At 45.6% G+C, this 16,541-nt stretch overlaps 1 protein-coding gene across 2 annotated transcripts in view; it reads left to right on the top strand.

Moving 5' to 3' along the window:
- znf704 (zinc finger protein 704) overlaps window positions 1-16,541 on the top strand; it is a 46,207-nt gene that overhangs the window by 21,830 nt on the left and 7,836 nt on the right. For both annotated transcript variants that reach the window (XM_061255840.1, XM_061255839.1), the window contains exons 3-4: window positions 10,591-10,694; window positions 12,480-12,721. In XM_061255840.1, coding sequence (XP_061111824.1) covers window positions 10,591-10,694; window positions 12,480-12,721 — 346 coding nt within the window. The remainder of the gene's footprint in view (window positions 1-10,590; window positions 10,695-12,479; window positions 12,722-16,541) is intronic.

The following is a 16,541-nucleotide window of genomic DNA, read 5'->3' as shown; positions in this document are numbered from 1 at the left end:
ACCTTTTGGTTTGGGGCAAAGACATTATGACACTGACGCCACGTTGTTCCGGTAATATATGTCCAATTAAAATGAACCCTATAAACATTTTCATCCTTTCTAATTATACCCATCAATTTTAGCACTGTAGTTGGTGATATAAATTATTGATTTCTGTCAAGCTGACAGCACTTATTAATTAAAATAGAGACAGACTAATTTAGCTCCCTGCATGAGAGTGTCATTATTGTTCTGATTTAATTTGGGGCAGACTCATCAATTTTATCACAGTTTAGTACGGTGGTCCACAGAGCACCATGGGGTGGAAAGCAGCCAAAGATAGGTCCCCATGCAAGAAGAAAGAAGAGAGATTGAGATGTATTGGAGGCTTTCAGGAAGTTGTCCGATGTTCTTTAAGGTTTTTTTAATTTTATTTATTTTCTGTTTTTGAGAGGTTTGGTCTCAGTTGGATTCAACAAAACGGAAATAAAATCCTGTTGACCGTGTCTTCAGAATTGGGATTTTCTACATTCGTCCCTCATAACGTAGCATTGGGATGAAAACGAGCGGTGATGAATGATTCTCGCTGTGCCCATTTCATAATTAAAAGGAAACCGTTTCAACTCCCGTTGTACAAGTTAAAGATGCGATTTGGGACCAGTATAAGACGATGGGGACCACCACCCCCCTCTCTCCTTACTTCTCTCTCTTTCTCTCTCTGTTTCTGCCTTCATGAGACCCCTTTCCTTCCCTCACCAGTCATAGACGTTACTGGTTCCAGATCCTTCCAGGGTTGCCAGGTTACTCACCCTGTCTTTCACGCTCAGCTGAAAAGGCACACTAATTAATTACGAGGCCGCTGTGGGATCTTTGTTTATCCTTCAGTAGGAAAACTAAGATCAGATTTGTACAGTGAATTCCATCTTTTTGGTTGTGTTGACTGACTGCGGAGTAAACCATCAGGCTGTACCACCGGGGGATTCACTGTACTTCAATAAATAATGTCCTCCCTGCCCACTGCAGGTTAATGTGCCAGATGTTGGAGAAATTTCTACTGGAGCTCCAAGTGCATAAAATATACCGCACACTTAAATATATGATATACCGCATGCTCCCAGTGTATATTACCCAGTTTCCTTTTTTTCCCTCTATGAAATTCATCTCGTCTTACCGTTTGCTCATATCTTAACTGTCAACAATTGTGGACCTAATACGGTACGCAACTTATGGTGTTTTTACCGCCAAGCCTATTAATTATGCATTAATTCCCTCATCCAGCTCTCGCTAAATCCTTGACAATTCTGCATTGTGTGATGAGTAATGAAAATAATGGTGCAAGCAAGCTAGTGAAAAATATTGATCAATCGCTTGAGTAATTCCCAGGGAAGAGAAAATGAAGCAGGCAGTCAATCAAAGAAAAGGATGATGTCGTGCGCATGGCCACCGACCACAGTCATCTTCCTCTGATAGACAGAACCGAGTATCAGTTTCCCTCTCCTGATCCAATAAGGGCCTTTTGGGTTCGGCCTTCTGGGGGTCCTTTCGGTTACCCAACAGCAGGTTCGAAACCCTACACCACCGGGAAGGTAATTAAAACGAAACTTAAAACTGTGGGGTTGACAAAGTGTCACAGAGCCGGTGGTTACGTGCCCTTAAACCTCATTTTTCCCATCTCGGTATCGCTCTTTAAATAACCGCTAATCCACCCTTAACCCTCCTCTTTAGCCATTAGCGGCGTAATGGTCGTAATCTCTCAAGACTCCGAGGTTGTGTGAGGTCAAGGTCACGTGTTTGGCTGGACTTGAGAATGTTCCAGGTCTGTTGGTCCGGTCCTAGTGAGCCATTACTTGTTGGAACATGCGCTGTGTGTTTGTCTGTGTAAAAACGACTTCAGACGGAGCAACTGAAGGTTGTGAAGTGCTCCGGTTTCTGCGGAAGCTAAAGAGCGAGGCTTATGATCACCATCCCTGCTGCATCTGCTGGAGGTGTTGTGGTTCCAGTACTGGCTTCTGAGTTTCCCCTTGTTTGGGGGGAGGGGGGGGAGGTTGTTGAAGAAGAAGGGGAAGAGAAAAACAAGCCTCCCGCCAAACTCCTGAGGACTTTAATAAATCTCCTCTTAGAAGTGCTTCTCATTTTACTATCAAATTGAGGACGTATCGATCGGGAGGCTGTTACGAAGTAGCCGCGGAGCGCTGGAGTTTTCCTCTGATCGCGCACCACGGGAAGAAGACCGCCCGGTATCTCCGCTCTCTCTTTCTTCTCTTCTCTTTCTTCCCCCCGTTCCTCTCCTCCCTGGCAGCTGCCTGCCCGTGAACGTCACCTTCGGCGAAGGGCAGAGGCCTCGCGCGCTACCCGCTCCGACACGGCCGCGCCCTCACTCGCCTCGCGCACGTGCTTGCGTTCACAAAGAAAGCCCGGCTGTTGTTGTTGCGAGGGAAATAAAAAAAAAGGGCGGGCTCGATGCGTTTGGGCACGGTGGCGAAAAAAACAACCACAGAGGAAGGGCGGGGGGCCGCCCCCACCCCCAGTCACCCTCACGACATCCCCGTTGTCCTCCACCCCCACCCCCCCACACACATACAAACCGCTCTGTGGGAGTGGCTGAGATGTGACGCTCGTAAACACGGTGCTTTCGCTCCTGCAGCCGGTGTGAACAATAAGAACCCCCCCCCCCCCCTCAGCTGTGTGGACGCGTCCCGTTCTCCTCTCCCTCCCTTTGTCTCCCCGCTCCCGTGTTTTTCCTCCTCTCTCACATGTTTTTCAGCCGCTGCGGTCAGCTTGTACGGCGCGCCTTCGCCCTCAGCGCGACAAAGACGTTTCCAAACACCGGCCGTTAACCCGCTCTCCGTGTCCAGGGCATATGCATTAGCTGAATGTGAGCTTTTAAAGGAATAAGCCTGATTTTACCCTGATTTGTAACCGTGTGCATTTCTGGGCTGGTGGAGCAGATTTAGCTCTACGGTCTCTGTTATAAAGAAGACATGTCTTAACCGTCTCATTTACCTGGTTTCTTGGCTAATTAACCGGGAGAGAGGAATTGATTCTCCTACGACCTACGGAAGTCTTTGTACTGTAATCCCTGTGGAGTAGGACAATTGCACTTGGTGAAATTCCGTCAGTCAGTTTAACATGAAAACGACATTCCCTGTACCATTCAGGCAAATGTTTAGCTTCCTTGACTTTACTGACAGACCTTGTGTCCGAGGAGCCGAAAAGTATGAAGCACAGGATTTTCCCCTCAATTCCATCTGTCTACGCCCAGATATTGATCTCCCTGGAAGGTGGGCACCCCCACCCACAGTAGAACGCGTGGAGAGAGAGAGAGAGAGAGAGAGACAGAGAGAGAGAGAGGCAGATCAGAACATCTGATTGCGGTTTCTTGTGGAGGCAGCAGCGGAGGCTCAAAGCCGCCTCCTCTGCCGCGTGTAATGGCGAATAATAGGAGATAATGTCCCCAGACAGGACGCCGGGGTAGGTGTGCTGTGGTTGTAACCCCGGCGGTCACGCGCTGGCGCAGACGGCCCCTCTCGCTCTCTTTACTGCCCCTCGGGGGCAACTCTCCCAGCTTTTGTGCGCTCACCCCCCCCCCCCCATTAAAGCCCCCAAACACAAGAGGCAGCGACAACATAACCTCAGCAAATGCGCCCTTTAGGTAAACATTTAAGTGGTGGGGAGCTTGTCCCCCGCAGCATGCAGACAGTGTTTGATGATTCGCAAAGATAGCGGGTGCGGTTCTTCCTGTCGCTGGGAGAGGTTTCACATGGGGGGGGGGGTTCTGTGCCATCCCTCCTGAGAGGTAATTGGGGGAGCATCGCTCCCCTCTACGCTGATGGGATCTGTCTCTGGGGGTCCCAGGGAGGTGGCCGGGGGGGAGGGGGAGTGTGGCTGGACATGTGGAGCTTCACGCGATGGCCGGAGGTGGGGCGGGCGGGGGGTTTAGCGGTAATGAGAGGACGGGAGTCTCTGGCAGGCTCAGCAGCCCTGTCTCCGTCTGGGCTTAACACGGCCGACCAGATGCTGCCGCAGTGTGGAGTTCACTGGAGCTGGGACCCCTGGCCCCGGCAGAGAGAGGGAGGAGAGGGAGAGAGAGGGGACAAAAACAGTAGAGAGGGAGAGAGCGAGAAAGCAGAGAGGAAATGAAATATAAAACGGTGGAAGTTAATCCTGTACCATACAAATCGCCGTTAATCATTCCACACTTTTGGTGTTTGTACATGAAGGAGTGCTTGGATCCAAAGCTGGTTTGTTACAGGATCAGGGACAAATAGGCACACGGGGGCCGGAATGCGTGTGAGACGGCAGGAGGGAACCACTGTCTTAGTTTTCCGTGTGGAACACCATGTGCTACATGTAAGGGCAGCGCTGGCTGCTGCAAGAGCTTACGTAATGAGCTTGAGCCCTGGCTGCTAGTCGAGCAAACGCTTCCTCCGAAAGCTGGCTGGCTTACAGCAGGATAACGTGCATTCATACTGTGCAACGGAAACATCTAGAACTCACCCGGCAATGAATGGATTTGTTCATTATGCTCCTCTTTTAAGCATCTCAAAGTGTTTTATAACAAAGGGGAGGGATGATTCACCTCAACCACCTCAGCCAGGGTGTAAAACCCACATGGGTGACACACAGCAGCCATTTTGAACACTCATAACTCAGCTGACCAGGAGATGGAGGGGTTTGTGTGGTCAGTTAACCTGCAGGGTGATGAGGTGGGTAGGTGTAGAGAGTCAAATTGAGAATTGGGCCAGAGACACCAGGGATCCCACTGGAACCACCTTGGCTCAATATGTCATCTAAAGATGTGTTCCCATCACTCGACCAAGACATTTTTAAAATACATTTTCACACCTATTTGGACTGCCCAATCAAAGGTGGGGAAATTGAAGGGCCGTTCTATCACAGTTTGTGGGGCTGTCTTGCCTCCATGTGGGCACAGCTGGTGCAGCCAGATCACACGTGAACAAGGAACCTGCAAGGAGAGGTGTTATTCTGGTCATCCCTCGATGGCCAGTGTGCCCCACCATATTCGCAGGTTGGCTCTGGCCTTTCTACATGCAAGTGCCACTCCCGGGTGGGTGGATCTTGATTGGCTGGGGCATTTTTTTCTTACTTGGTCCAGATGGAAGTCTGGCTCCTGCTGGGCTATCAGCACCACCTCCAGCAGAATCTTGGTTTTCCCTGGAAGGTCTTTCACACTAAAAGAATCCAGGCCTGGTCCCACTTAATCCCCCATTGCATGACAGAAGGTTATAATGGAGGGATGTAGGTTTTTTTAGATATCACGACAGTATCATTTCAGCATGTGTTGTTTCTGTGAAACTTCCCATCAGAAATAATATGTGCTGAAGACGGTTTTGGGCTGGGGAGTCACTGAATCCGACCGGGCTGCGTACCCATTTTGACCACGTGCTTCGGGGCACTGGAACATCCTATTTGGTGGAAGTGACCCATGTAGTCCTGCAGAGAGCCGTTATCGTGGTGGGCGGGGGGTGGTTAGGGTAGCATCCTGCAGCGCTCTATAAATAGAGGAGCCGCAGACATCGCAAGCACAAGCTGAGCGCTGTGTTTTGTCTGTGCGCAGATTAGAAAGTAAACAAGAACATCCAGCATTAAAGTGAGATGATTGTTTGACTGCGGCCTGCCGTTGGCTGGCTGCCAGATCCCCCAGCCTTCATTTATCTTTACTAGAGGGAGCTGGGGGGTGGGGTTTGGCCCTCTGCCAGCTGCGGGGGCTTCGCTGACCGACAGTAACCCCGTCCCGACCTCCCCCGGAGCGGGCTGGAGGGAGTTGCCCCAGCCCCACGTGCGCCCGGCAAACATGCAGGCTCAGGGGTGGGGTGGGGCCGCGTGGAGAACAAAGGCAGAGGAGCACGCTATTACCAAAATAACCCCACACTAGCAGTACAGTATGGCAAAAAGATGGGCACAGAAAATAAAGGATTACTGCCGGGTAATATTCAGGGTGGCAGAGACGCGCTCATTGTCCATCCCTCGTACGCTGACAATTGATTCTCCGTTCTGCAGACCAATTTGCCGCTAATGTTCATTAAAGGCTGCTGTAATGCTCCTTTGTAATGATCTAATCTCACTATTCAATGGGATTTAGTGGGGAAAGTATTTATCTTGATTATGCTTCGAGCCGTGTATCGACTGTGTGGAATAGCCTAGTGTTATTAGTGGCACAAAGCTGAGGTGGAAGTGCTCGGAAAATGAAGCTCGGACGTCAGGGGCGCTTTGGGCTGAGCGCGGCTCGGGTTTCCGAAATGTGGGCATGAGGGAGCCTGCGGGCCGTGATTCTCAGCCAAAGCGAAGACTGCAACGGTTTTCATTTCGTTTGACCGGCTGGACGATGGAAACCGAAGCGCAGCCTGGCTCAGACCTCGGGTGGCGGTCAGCGCGAGGCGACAGATGTCGACGCGCAGCAGGTACCTATCGGCGCATACATTACAGTCTTTCCCGCTGTTCGAGGGCGTGGCGCTGACCGCCCTGAGAGCAAACGTACCGCGAGTGGCCCAGCTCCACGCCAGCTTCACAGCAGCACCGAGGACTTTCCTGTTGACGTTTGCATTTCCCGCAAAATAGAAGCTGTGCAGAAACACAGAACAGGACAGCACTGGCTGCTCACGCTTCCTTGATTAGGAAATCAAAGCCCTGGCAGGGAGACTACACAACGCATTCTCTGAAGAGCCTGGCTATTGTTTTTGTTTGTTTTTAACCGCCTTTGTTTCGTTTTTCAATTTGTTTTAGTGTCGCTCGGCTGTACAGATAAGAATACTTTGGCCGACCACTGCTGTTCTTCAGAAATGTGGTTTTTGCTCCTACCTTCATGCCAGAGTTATGAGAGGGCACGTTCTGATGTTCACACGTATCGCTTTCGTGCTGTGCATGTGCATGGACGTCCATATCATTACCTGCTGATAAGCAATGTAAAAGGCTATAAGTGGGAGATTACTGATTTATTGCTTGTTATTTATGAGGAAATTAAGTCACAGCCCAGTGATTGCAGTACAGCAGTGGCTGCTGGAGCCATGGGCCTTGAGCCTCAGTCAGTCTCCGAGCAACTCGTCGTAAGGACTAAGGGTAATTTAGACTGAGGTGAAGGTACCTAACAGTAGGGACCAGCGATATTAGCATTTTTTATATCAGTATATTGATAGGAAATATGATAATGTTGAACCATGGCATGTGATTGTAGGTCTGCGTATATTGGAAATAAAACACTAACCTTCATGGTTCCATAACAATTGAGTTTACTATTATTTTGCTATTATTTCCCCCTACTAGTTTTTAGGTAACCAGAAATGTAAGAGACAGTACTGTGGACATTTGATAATACAACAGGTGGCCATATACAATACCTGTGCTATGGAACTAGCAAAACGTGAACGTTTTTAGGAATTTAGAATGCCTGGACGAATATGTATGGTCCCATAAATCTTCATATTGAAAAATATCAGTATATCAAAATATCGCTGGAGACTACCTAACAGTGGTTGTCTTCTTGCTTTATCTTGCCTTATTATTGCAAACCCTAGCTCTGACAATATTTTCCATTCGCCTCCTCAAACTTAAATTATGACCCGATGACCTGACCTGTATACTGTTCTCCAAATAAAATCTGTAGAGAAAGGATGAACACAACTGACAAAAAGCATGAATACACATGGAAACAATAATACCTCCACTAATCCAGGCCTTGTTTTGAACCTTTCACGTCATCCTGATTTGTTCTGATGGTACGATGATGATGAACACACAGACAGCCGCTAGCTTCTGATTCTTACAAAGAGCTGTCAGGTCGAGTTCCCCAACACAGTTGTCTTTGGTTCGGCTGGGCCACTACATTCAGGGAATACCTGGGGGAAGCAAGTACAGCACCTGGCTTTCGAGAGGTGATTAGCAGCTTTCAGTAAGCATTGTAAATATGATCCAAAATAGTTCCCTGAAATAGATTTTAATGATCTCTTAAGGGCCCTCAGAGGTACGCAGTGGGCCCGGGTTTTGAAAACAACTTTAGTTCTTGTTGGCGTTGTAATGTATTTATCTGTCTAGCCCCATTATGTTGTGCACTACCCGGAGACAAATGCTCTGTGCAGTTATTATGAGGTAATTTTTTTGTCATTGTGGGTCATACAGATCCCTGAGATGTTGTTATTGTTATTCTAGGCGTTTGGTTGGGAGAAAGGTTCTTTTGATTGCTTGCTCTGCATATCTGATTTAAAAACTAAGACTGTTTTTGCTTATTGCTGATATAATTGCTTCTCCATGGGCTTTCATTCTCTCTATTGTCAGGGAGATGATGTCATTTTCTTCAGTGTTTGGAGAGCAGGAAACTTTTTGTCCATTTTCACGTGGGATGCCTCTCGACTCGTCTCGCTCCTGCTCAAACGCATCTGTTTGAGATTTTGTTTCCAGCCAGGGTAATAGGAAGAGAAATGGTTTCATCTGAAGACAAACTCATTCATGTCAACCCAAAATGTTTTTTTTTTCTTCTGATTTTCATTCAATTAGTCCTTTCCCCCCCCGTGGGATTGGTGATCCCCAACCCAAACTCGACGCCGTAGACAGCGGGTTCTTGACTGAACGCGAAACAGATGCCGCCAAAAGCAGCGCTGCTCCGAGATCGTATTATCCTTCGCCGGCTGCCAGCGAGGCGTCTGTCTGCGGAGTTAGGGTGGCCACAAAGTTGGCACATCTGTCCGGCGAGGAGCAACAGATGTCCGCAGAATGGCTCACTCTGGCAGGAGGCCACCCCTCTCATTTACCCCCGTGTTTGGACTGCTTTTAGCTCCGCTAACAAGGGAGCAAAGATCCGTGTTTCAGAAGGTTTTACGCCCATGCTCTGGCCAACAGTCTAGGAAAGGCAGGTTTTTCTATACAGACATTACAGACATTGGCTATATCAGTGCAGAGGGTTGAAGGGAAGGCTCATTAGAAATAGGAGCAGTAATTGGAGGTTATTGCGTGTTGGTGTTGGCCAGCAGAGGTGGACTAGATTTTGGTGATGAACTAAATCACAACTGTCCTTGTGGGTCACCTTAGTTTTAGATTGATGACACTACATTGTTGCTTCTGCCTCATAAGTTTTTAGCATTTCTAAGAGAGGATTTAGGTTTTTTGGGGTTTCGCAGGGGCCTGGATTGTCTCGAGAGGAACTAGTATGAATCAATTTTTCTTTTGAGAGCGCCACAGGTTCTCTGTTGAGGGGGACATGCTCTAGATAAAGGTGATGGATTAAAAACACCCCCTCTCCTCCACACAAAAATGGAATGATATAAAATCATTGGGGCAGTTGGGAGCCGTATCTCTTCTGGTTTAGATGTAGTGGTATGTGCCACCCACCATCTACCTCAATGGGGAGATGGATTACATTCCTCCAAATCTCCTCCACGCCCATGTCAGATGGGCTCTGTTCAATTGAGTGCCTCTCTCCTAATTCTGTTTAATTACTTTCTCACAAGAAATGGGTGACACAACAGTGTCTTGATAAGGGCACTAATGACTGCTGTGATTTGGGGCTTTTTTTTCCTTTATCTTTCTTTTTGCATTTGGCAATATGTCACATCTTAATAATACATGGCCTTTTCCCTCATGTGCAATATTTCATCCATGTGCAGATATTGGAGGCCTGGTTTAGGCGCCGTCTGGGGACGTTTGAAAGACTTCTCCTTCTCGTAACCCTGGCGTTTAGTCACGTGATCCGATACCACCCCAAGGTGACCAGGAAGTGGCTCCTATGGGGGAACGTGACAAAGAGGGCCCAGGGCTGCCTGAGTGATTTACTCACAGCGCATAATGACATCATTTTCCTTGCCGAGGCCCAGTAAATTAGGCTGTCTCTCTAATGGATTTCCTTGCCTTTTCTCCTTTCAGTCCTTTCTCTGAGCTTTTCCACCCCTTTCCTATCTCATTTAAAGACCATCTCTCGAGCGCAGCACTGTTGCTTTGTCAAAGGCCGGCGTGCATTCAGTCGTTGAGCTGGTGTCGTGTGTTAAGAGGTGTCTTTGAAGAAGGCGACTGCGCCACTCTCCCGATGATGAAAAAAATCCCCTTATAATGGGGTAAAAAACACCTTTGATGACTTCTAAATCACCTTTAATCATCTATAAATGGAAAATTTCATTTGAGAGGAGATGTCCCCCAGTTTGGCACATATCTATCTGGGGAGCTCCTGTTATGTTCTGAAATAGGCTGAATAGAACTGATCCATAAAAGCAGAGCTCTGGAGCTTTAGCACAAAGTGGGGTAGGTGTGCTCATACACCTCTCGCCCACATGCAGGTTTAAAAAGTATGGCCATGTGTTTGTTCTTTCATAGGAGACCGTCAGTGCTGATAAGCCCTCTCAATGATCCATTTTCAATTTAAACCTTGTTTTGAGCCTAAATTCAAAAATTGATTTAAGTGGCTATTGTGGTGGCATTTTTCACCAAACATTTTATTAATGCATTTCAATGACCACCAGGCATCCAGTGTGTATGTGTGTGTGTGGTAAAAGATTTAACATTCACTTTGATTTTTAGAGCTAACTATGAGGTGCACCACATAGTACATGCTTGCCCTGGATTTACATTAGGCTTGCCTAGTGATATTCTGCACATCTTGATATTTCACAGGAAATCTGAGGAGGAAGTGGACATGGACAAAGTGACGGCAGCCATGGTGCTGACCACCCTATCCACCAGCCCGCTGGTCCGAAGCCCGCCCGTCAAAGTCAACGGTGAGTTCCTCCGAGACTGAGCTGAACTGGGCTCACACACACGAGCACGCGGCAGAGGAGTACAGACTGCAAAAGCAACAAAAAATATCTCAAGTATTTCAGTCTCTTATTATTTCTGTTACTTTCTTCTTAAATAAGATGAATACAGTTGGTTCTAGAGTATTTGCAAAAACAGAGAAAAAAGGCTGCATATAATTAACAACATGGATCTTGGATTAACAACAACAATCTATATCTTATGTTCAAACATACAGGAAAACTATATACTTTTATTCCAATACATTTACTCTCATGTTTCAATGTTCTATATTTAGTAATCTATTTTTTTCTGAAAATCACAGGTGGCAAAATTATTGGCACCCCTAACAATTATTGTAAACAAAATCAAACAAAGTTCAATTGGCAATACAATTTTACTTTAATTTAGTTAATCTCAGTCTAAAGAAACTATTTTGTGTCATTCCATCACTACAGTATAAAAATGCAGTGCAAATATGTAACAAATATGCACAATCCCCTTCTCAATCATCAGCGTGGGAATATCCAAATAACTGTCAATTCAGGAGACACAGATCGTAATTGACTATCATAAAATGGTTAAACATACCACTTAACACTGTAATGGCAATAATAAAAAGATGTAAAACATATGGAATGGTTGCAGACTTGCCAGGAAGAGGACGCAAGTGCATCTTCCTTAGTGTCCCCACAGACAGTAAGGGGACTGTGTCTTGTAACCCAAGAATCACAGTTTAAGAATGAGAAGAGAGTGCTATGACCAGATGAATCCAAAATTGAAAGTTTTGGTCATACACACCATCAACAAAGTGGAATGCATACAAGGACAAGCGCCTACTGTCAAATATGGTGGGGGGTCATTGATGTTTTGGAGATTTCCATAGGTAGATTATCCAGACTCCAAGCATACATCTAAATCCACACTGAAATGGTTAAGTAAAAACAACAACCATGTTCTGCAATGGCCATCTCAATCTACAGACTTAAATCCCATCAAAAACCTGTGGTCTGAACTGAAGAGGATATCAGTGATTCTGAAAAGATCTGCATGGAGGAATGGTCAAATATCCCTCCAAATGAGTTCTCTAACCTCTCGCAAATTATGAGAAAAGACTCACGGCTGTCATCTTTGCCAGGGGTGTTTGCACAGTGGTGCCAATTAAACCAGAGGTGACAATAATTGTGGAACCTTTTGGGGGAAAAAATATATTTGAGAAAATGTAAAACTTTGGTTGATTCCATTCAATCAAAAATAAAGCTAATGTCAATAACTGTATTATTTTTTTCGCTTACAGCATTTATGCGCATATTTATCAAGGGTGCCAATAATTCTGGAGCCCACTGTATTTTGCCACAGAGGTGTGACAGTCTTACTTGTTTCAAAATTTGCCAATGAATGGGGTCATTTGTCAAGCAAACGGTAACTTCAAATAAGTTATATTTTCTACTTTATACTATATATATGATTTTATGTCTCATGACAAGACTAAAATACTTAACACTAAGACTAATTACTTTTTCTGCAATGCCATGCTATTATTTCTGTTTCTATCACGATCGACATAAAGATACGTATCTTCCATTAGCGTATCCACTGTAATGGTGCATTTGAAGGTAGCATTTGGACCCCAGATGTATATTCATGACTCCGAACATTAGCTAACGTTAGCTAACAGTTTGAAAAGGGAGTGCACGGGGAACAAAAATGCCTGCCGATGGGGGAAGTTTTGACTGTTTGTAATGAGGCGATGTCTCGTTTTTCGGCAGAGTGTCTGAACGGCTCATGGAAGGACGGCGGCTTCACCCCGTCCAGCTACAGCAGCAGCGGGTACTGGAGCTGGAGCGCCCCGAGTGACCAGTCCAACCCCTCTACGCCGTCCCCGCCCCTCTCCGCCGACAGCTTCAAGCCCTTCCGCCTGCCCAGCGCTCCGGGCGCGGCCGACGACATCATCGACGAGCCGGACGGCAGCAGCCTGCTGTTCGACGAGCCCATCCCCCGCAAACGCAAGGTGAGCAGCCCCCTCGCTGCTGGGTGCGTGTGGTCAGCTGCAATCCCGGTACCATGTTCTGGTCTGTGGAAGTGACCCACGCTTTTGTTCAGAGAATTCCTGGGTCCCAGTATAGCAGGTGTAGCTTGGCTAGTTCGCTAGTGAAGCACAGTGAAGTGCGTTAAAGCGAAGGCCTCGTAGCTACTCAAATTAAAAAAGTAATACAAACATGTTGTTGCCCTCGGCTAGGGCTGTTTTTGCCTTTAGCTGACTGGTAACATGCTTGTCTTCGTACGAGTGGGAGATCGGGGTTCAAATCTCACCTCCCACTTAGGCAAATCTCTAGCTTTTTACATCAGCAGCACCGGGTGTGACACTGTTGATACACCTTTAAGAGAGTTGTGAGGCCTGAACACTCCAGATAAAAGCCCAGCGGTCTAAACTGGTGATATTGATGTGCAGGTGGGAGAAGGTACAAAGACATTTTCTGATTTCTTCACCTTATTTGGTCAGAAGCCTGTCTTTAATTCTTACAGCATCCATTACACTTGTCTTCTGTATGTATTAGTATCTGTTCTGAGGTGTGTCCGGAACCTACAAAAAGAAGTAGCAAAAGCCAGTTTAAAAGAATATCTCCCCTGCAGATAGCTCTCTGATAAAAAAGAAGAGCTTGCAGCTCTGTACTGTGTTTACTGCGTTTAAGAAAAATCATAATATTGTGAAATTGGCCCCGGTCACGGTCCACTCGGAGACGCAACAACAGTTCTGCAGAGGCTCTGTTTTCACATGCAGACGTACGCTATTAGCCGTCTGTTTGTGTTGGGCGTCCGTTAAGATGGTTCACACCTGCTTCTCTCAGGGCCTTTGGCTTGATTAAGCAGAGGTCAGAGTCTGCCAGACCGCTGGCGGGAGAGAAATAATAAACACACACCTGGGTTTTACAGCCTGCAAAACCCGAGGGCCGCGTTCTGATGCACTCCCTCCTGCAGGATGGCGTCTGATCGCCAATCTCGACGCCTGGCAGAATCGTGACCGCGCAGCTCAAGTGGCAGCGATGATGTCATCCACCAACCAGGAGGAAACAAAGACTCAGCCTTCCCCTACGCAAAAAAATCGGTCTCTGGTCAAACCCGGTTGGGGCACGAGCGGACAAGGGGGTGAAAATGTGCGCTGAGAAATGTAGTCCCCGGCACGCGACGCCATTTTAACTTCACACTGCCCCCTCTTTCCAGAACGCACGTGAACTTTACCTCCATTTTGTTTTTCTTTCTGGGCTTGTCCCTGTGCTTGCCACCCCTCCTTCACCAGAGCGAATCGAAGCGCGTCGCCTTTTGTCTCTGGGTTTGTTCTGCGGGGCTCAAGGATGCGGAGCGTATGGGGTTTCCTGTCATCGCCCCCTCGTCTCTGTCGTTTGTGCTGCTTAATTACTTCTCCACCGCACACAAACCCTTCAGGCGTTAAAATGAATGATTTTTTTTGTCTTCGGCGGTAAACATTAAAATTCAGTGGGCTTTCTTAGATCAATAACAGCAATCTAGTACATAGGAGCCAGTGCGTGAGCCTCTAACACACAGCTTTATTGACTCACCGTTCCCAAAGAGGGAGAAAAAACATTGGTGATGGGGGGTATGGGGACAACTTATGGAATAAAGAGCTATGTCTTTAAGTCTTGAATGTCATGTTCCTATTTACTCTTTATAGGTTGAGAATGGTGTCGATTTCACCGTCTGCATCGGTGATAATTGCATATGTGTGTCCATTATGTATGTGTATAGTCAATGCCCACAGACAGAGCCCTAGCTCTGTGGGCTCAAAGATCAGAAATGAGTTTTTTTCAGCAGACTGTCTTATTGGGAGTTCAAATGACATTTTGACACCATGGGTTCAAGGACAAAAGCTTTGGTCCTTTTGCAAGCATGAGGCGTCAGAACCACTTAGAGCACGGCTTAGAGGATCCTCCAGCAGCAATTGCAGAAAGTTCACATTCAAATAGTTGTAATTCACATGTAGTGGATAAAGTTCCTCACAATTACACAGTGCTGTATGTTTATTACAAACAACTACAGATCCATAAGTTATTGTAATGTTAATTACAATTAGAGGGCTCAAAATACTCCAAAGAACAATTTAAAAAACATTGAATTGCACTTTTGCTATTGCAACACTACCATTGCTAAAGCGTTGAATGGACGTTTATCCTCTAATCCAGTGTACAAAAAGCTGTTGTAATATTTCTACTAAATTAGTTATAACCCCACATTTGCCATCTAATAGTAAAGTGTTTTGTCTTTCAGATGGAGCTGCTTACTCTGTGAGTGACTGTGTGACATTGATGATGCTAGAGCTTTCCATTTATTTATTAAAGGCAACAAAATGGCCATCAGTCATTTTGGTGTTTTATTGTACTATGTAATGAATGGTATTAAGCCAATTGTGACAGGAGCCAATTCCCCATACACAATTGTTTGTTTGCATAATCTTCTCTTGGTGCCATTAAAGGGGATACACCCTGCTTCTCTTCAAGGTAATTGTTCTTCACTCATAATTGGCTTTTTGGATGATTTACACTGCTTATAATTATTTTGACACGATCTAACACAACAGCCAGGTTCAAAATAAGGATTTTTCCGAGCCAATTAAAAAACAGCTGTGAAGTCCATTCAAAATAATTATGCACAGTAACAAAATTTGAAAGATTGCTCACTCTCTCCATGCTCCTTGAATTGATGTGCAAGCTCAAATTATGTTGCAGAAAAGGTGACCGTGCGCTAATTCCAGCTCGACTGAAGCGCATAGCATTCATTTCACACGGTATTTATTCTACAGTTATTGTGTCGGTGCCTTTTATGAAAATGTATGAAGCAAAACATCTGCTCCCCATTATCAATTTAAATATGAATGCTGCTTGGAGCATAACATAATGTTAATGATATTGGCATAAATGATTTTAATCATAATAGCGTTTTATGCTATTCAAACAGAATTAAGTGGATAACACTTGATTTTCAGGAGCCCATTATATTTGCATTTTTGAGATGGATCATTGGTTGCAAACAAAGTTCAATTGGCCACCTCTATGCCTTTGACCTCAATGTGAACTTTCATGTTTAGAGTGACTGTATGAATGTACTTTGCCAGTTATTGAATACATTTTCAATGTAATGTTTCGTGTTTGACTATTTATTAAAGTGCCTTTACACTCGTTATGATACATTTTTATAAGCCATTGATTAAAAGTTGCCTCCATAGGATTTGAAAGATTATTTATTTATAATATTTTTACTAGTTAACACGCTCTCTTTTTCTCTTTCAACAATAGAACAAAATGTGTGGATAACCTTAAAACATAAATGTGCTCTTTTTTTTAGAACACCAGGCACGTTTGAATTTTTGTCATGTTAAGATGCAGTGCCTTTCTTACATAAGCCTCCAGTTCTGTCTAATCCCAAAGCACAATCTCATTAACTTTGGGTTGCAAATTTAATCAAGTGATTAGCATCTTAATTTTCTCATTTTTTTCTGTTAATGTCAACATCCACCTCTCAACCGCATGCAGAAACACAAAGCTGTGGTGTGCCTCGTTTTGTTCCTCGAAGCTAAGGCTGCCGAGACCACACCGAGACCGCACGTGGTGGATTCTGGCACATCCTCTCCCAGAATGCCTTTTGATTCATCCGTTCAGTTTAAATGTATTTAGTGATCACGTGACTCGTGACTTATTATTGTTCAAACTCAATCACGACAGTATTTCGACTGTTGTTCTTTTTATATCAAACAGCATGAATGCCAAAAATTGAAATTAAAATTTCAGCAGTGAGTATGTACGGAATAGAAGTACACG

The sequence above is a fragment of the Conger conger genome, chromosome 9 (genome assembly GCF_963514075.1).
Source record: "Conger conger chromosome 9, fConCon1.1, whole genome shotgun sequence".
Classification (NCBI taxonomy): Eukaryota; Metazoa; Chordata; class Actinopteri; order Anguilliformes; family Congridae; genus Conger; species Conger conger.
The sequence above is the reverse complement of the archived record's forward strand: the minus strand, read 5'-3'. Positions and strand labels throughout refer to the sequence as shown.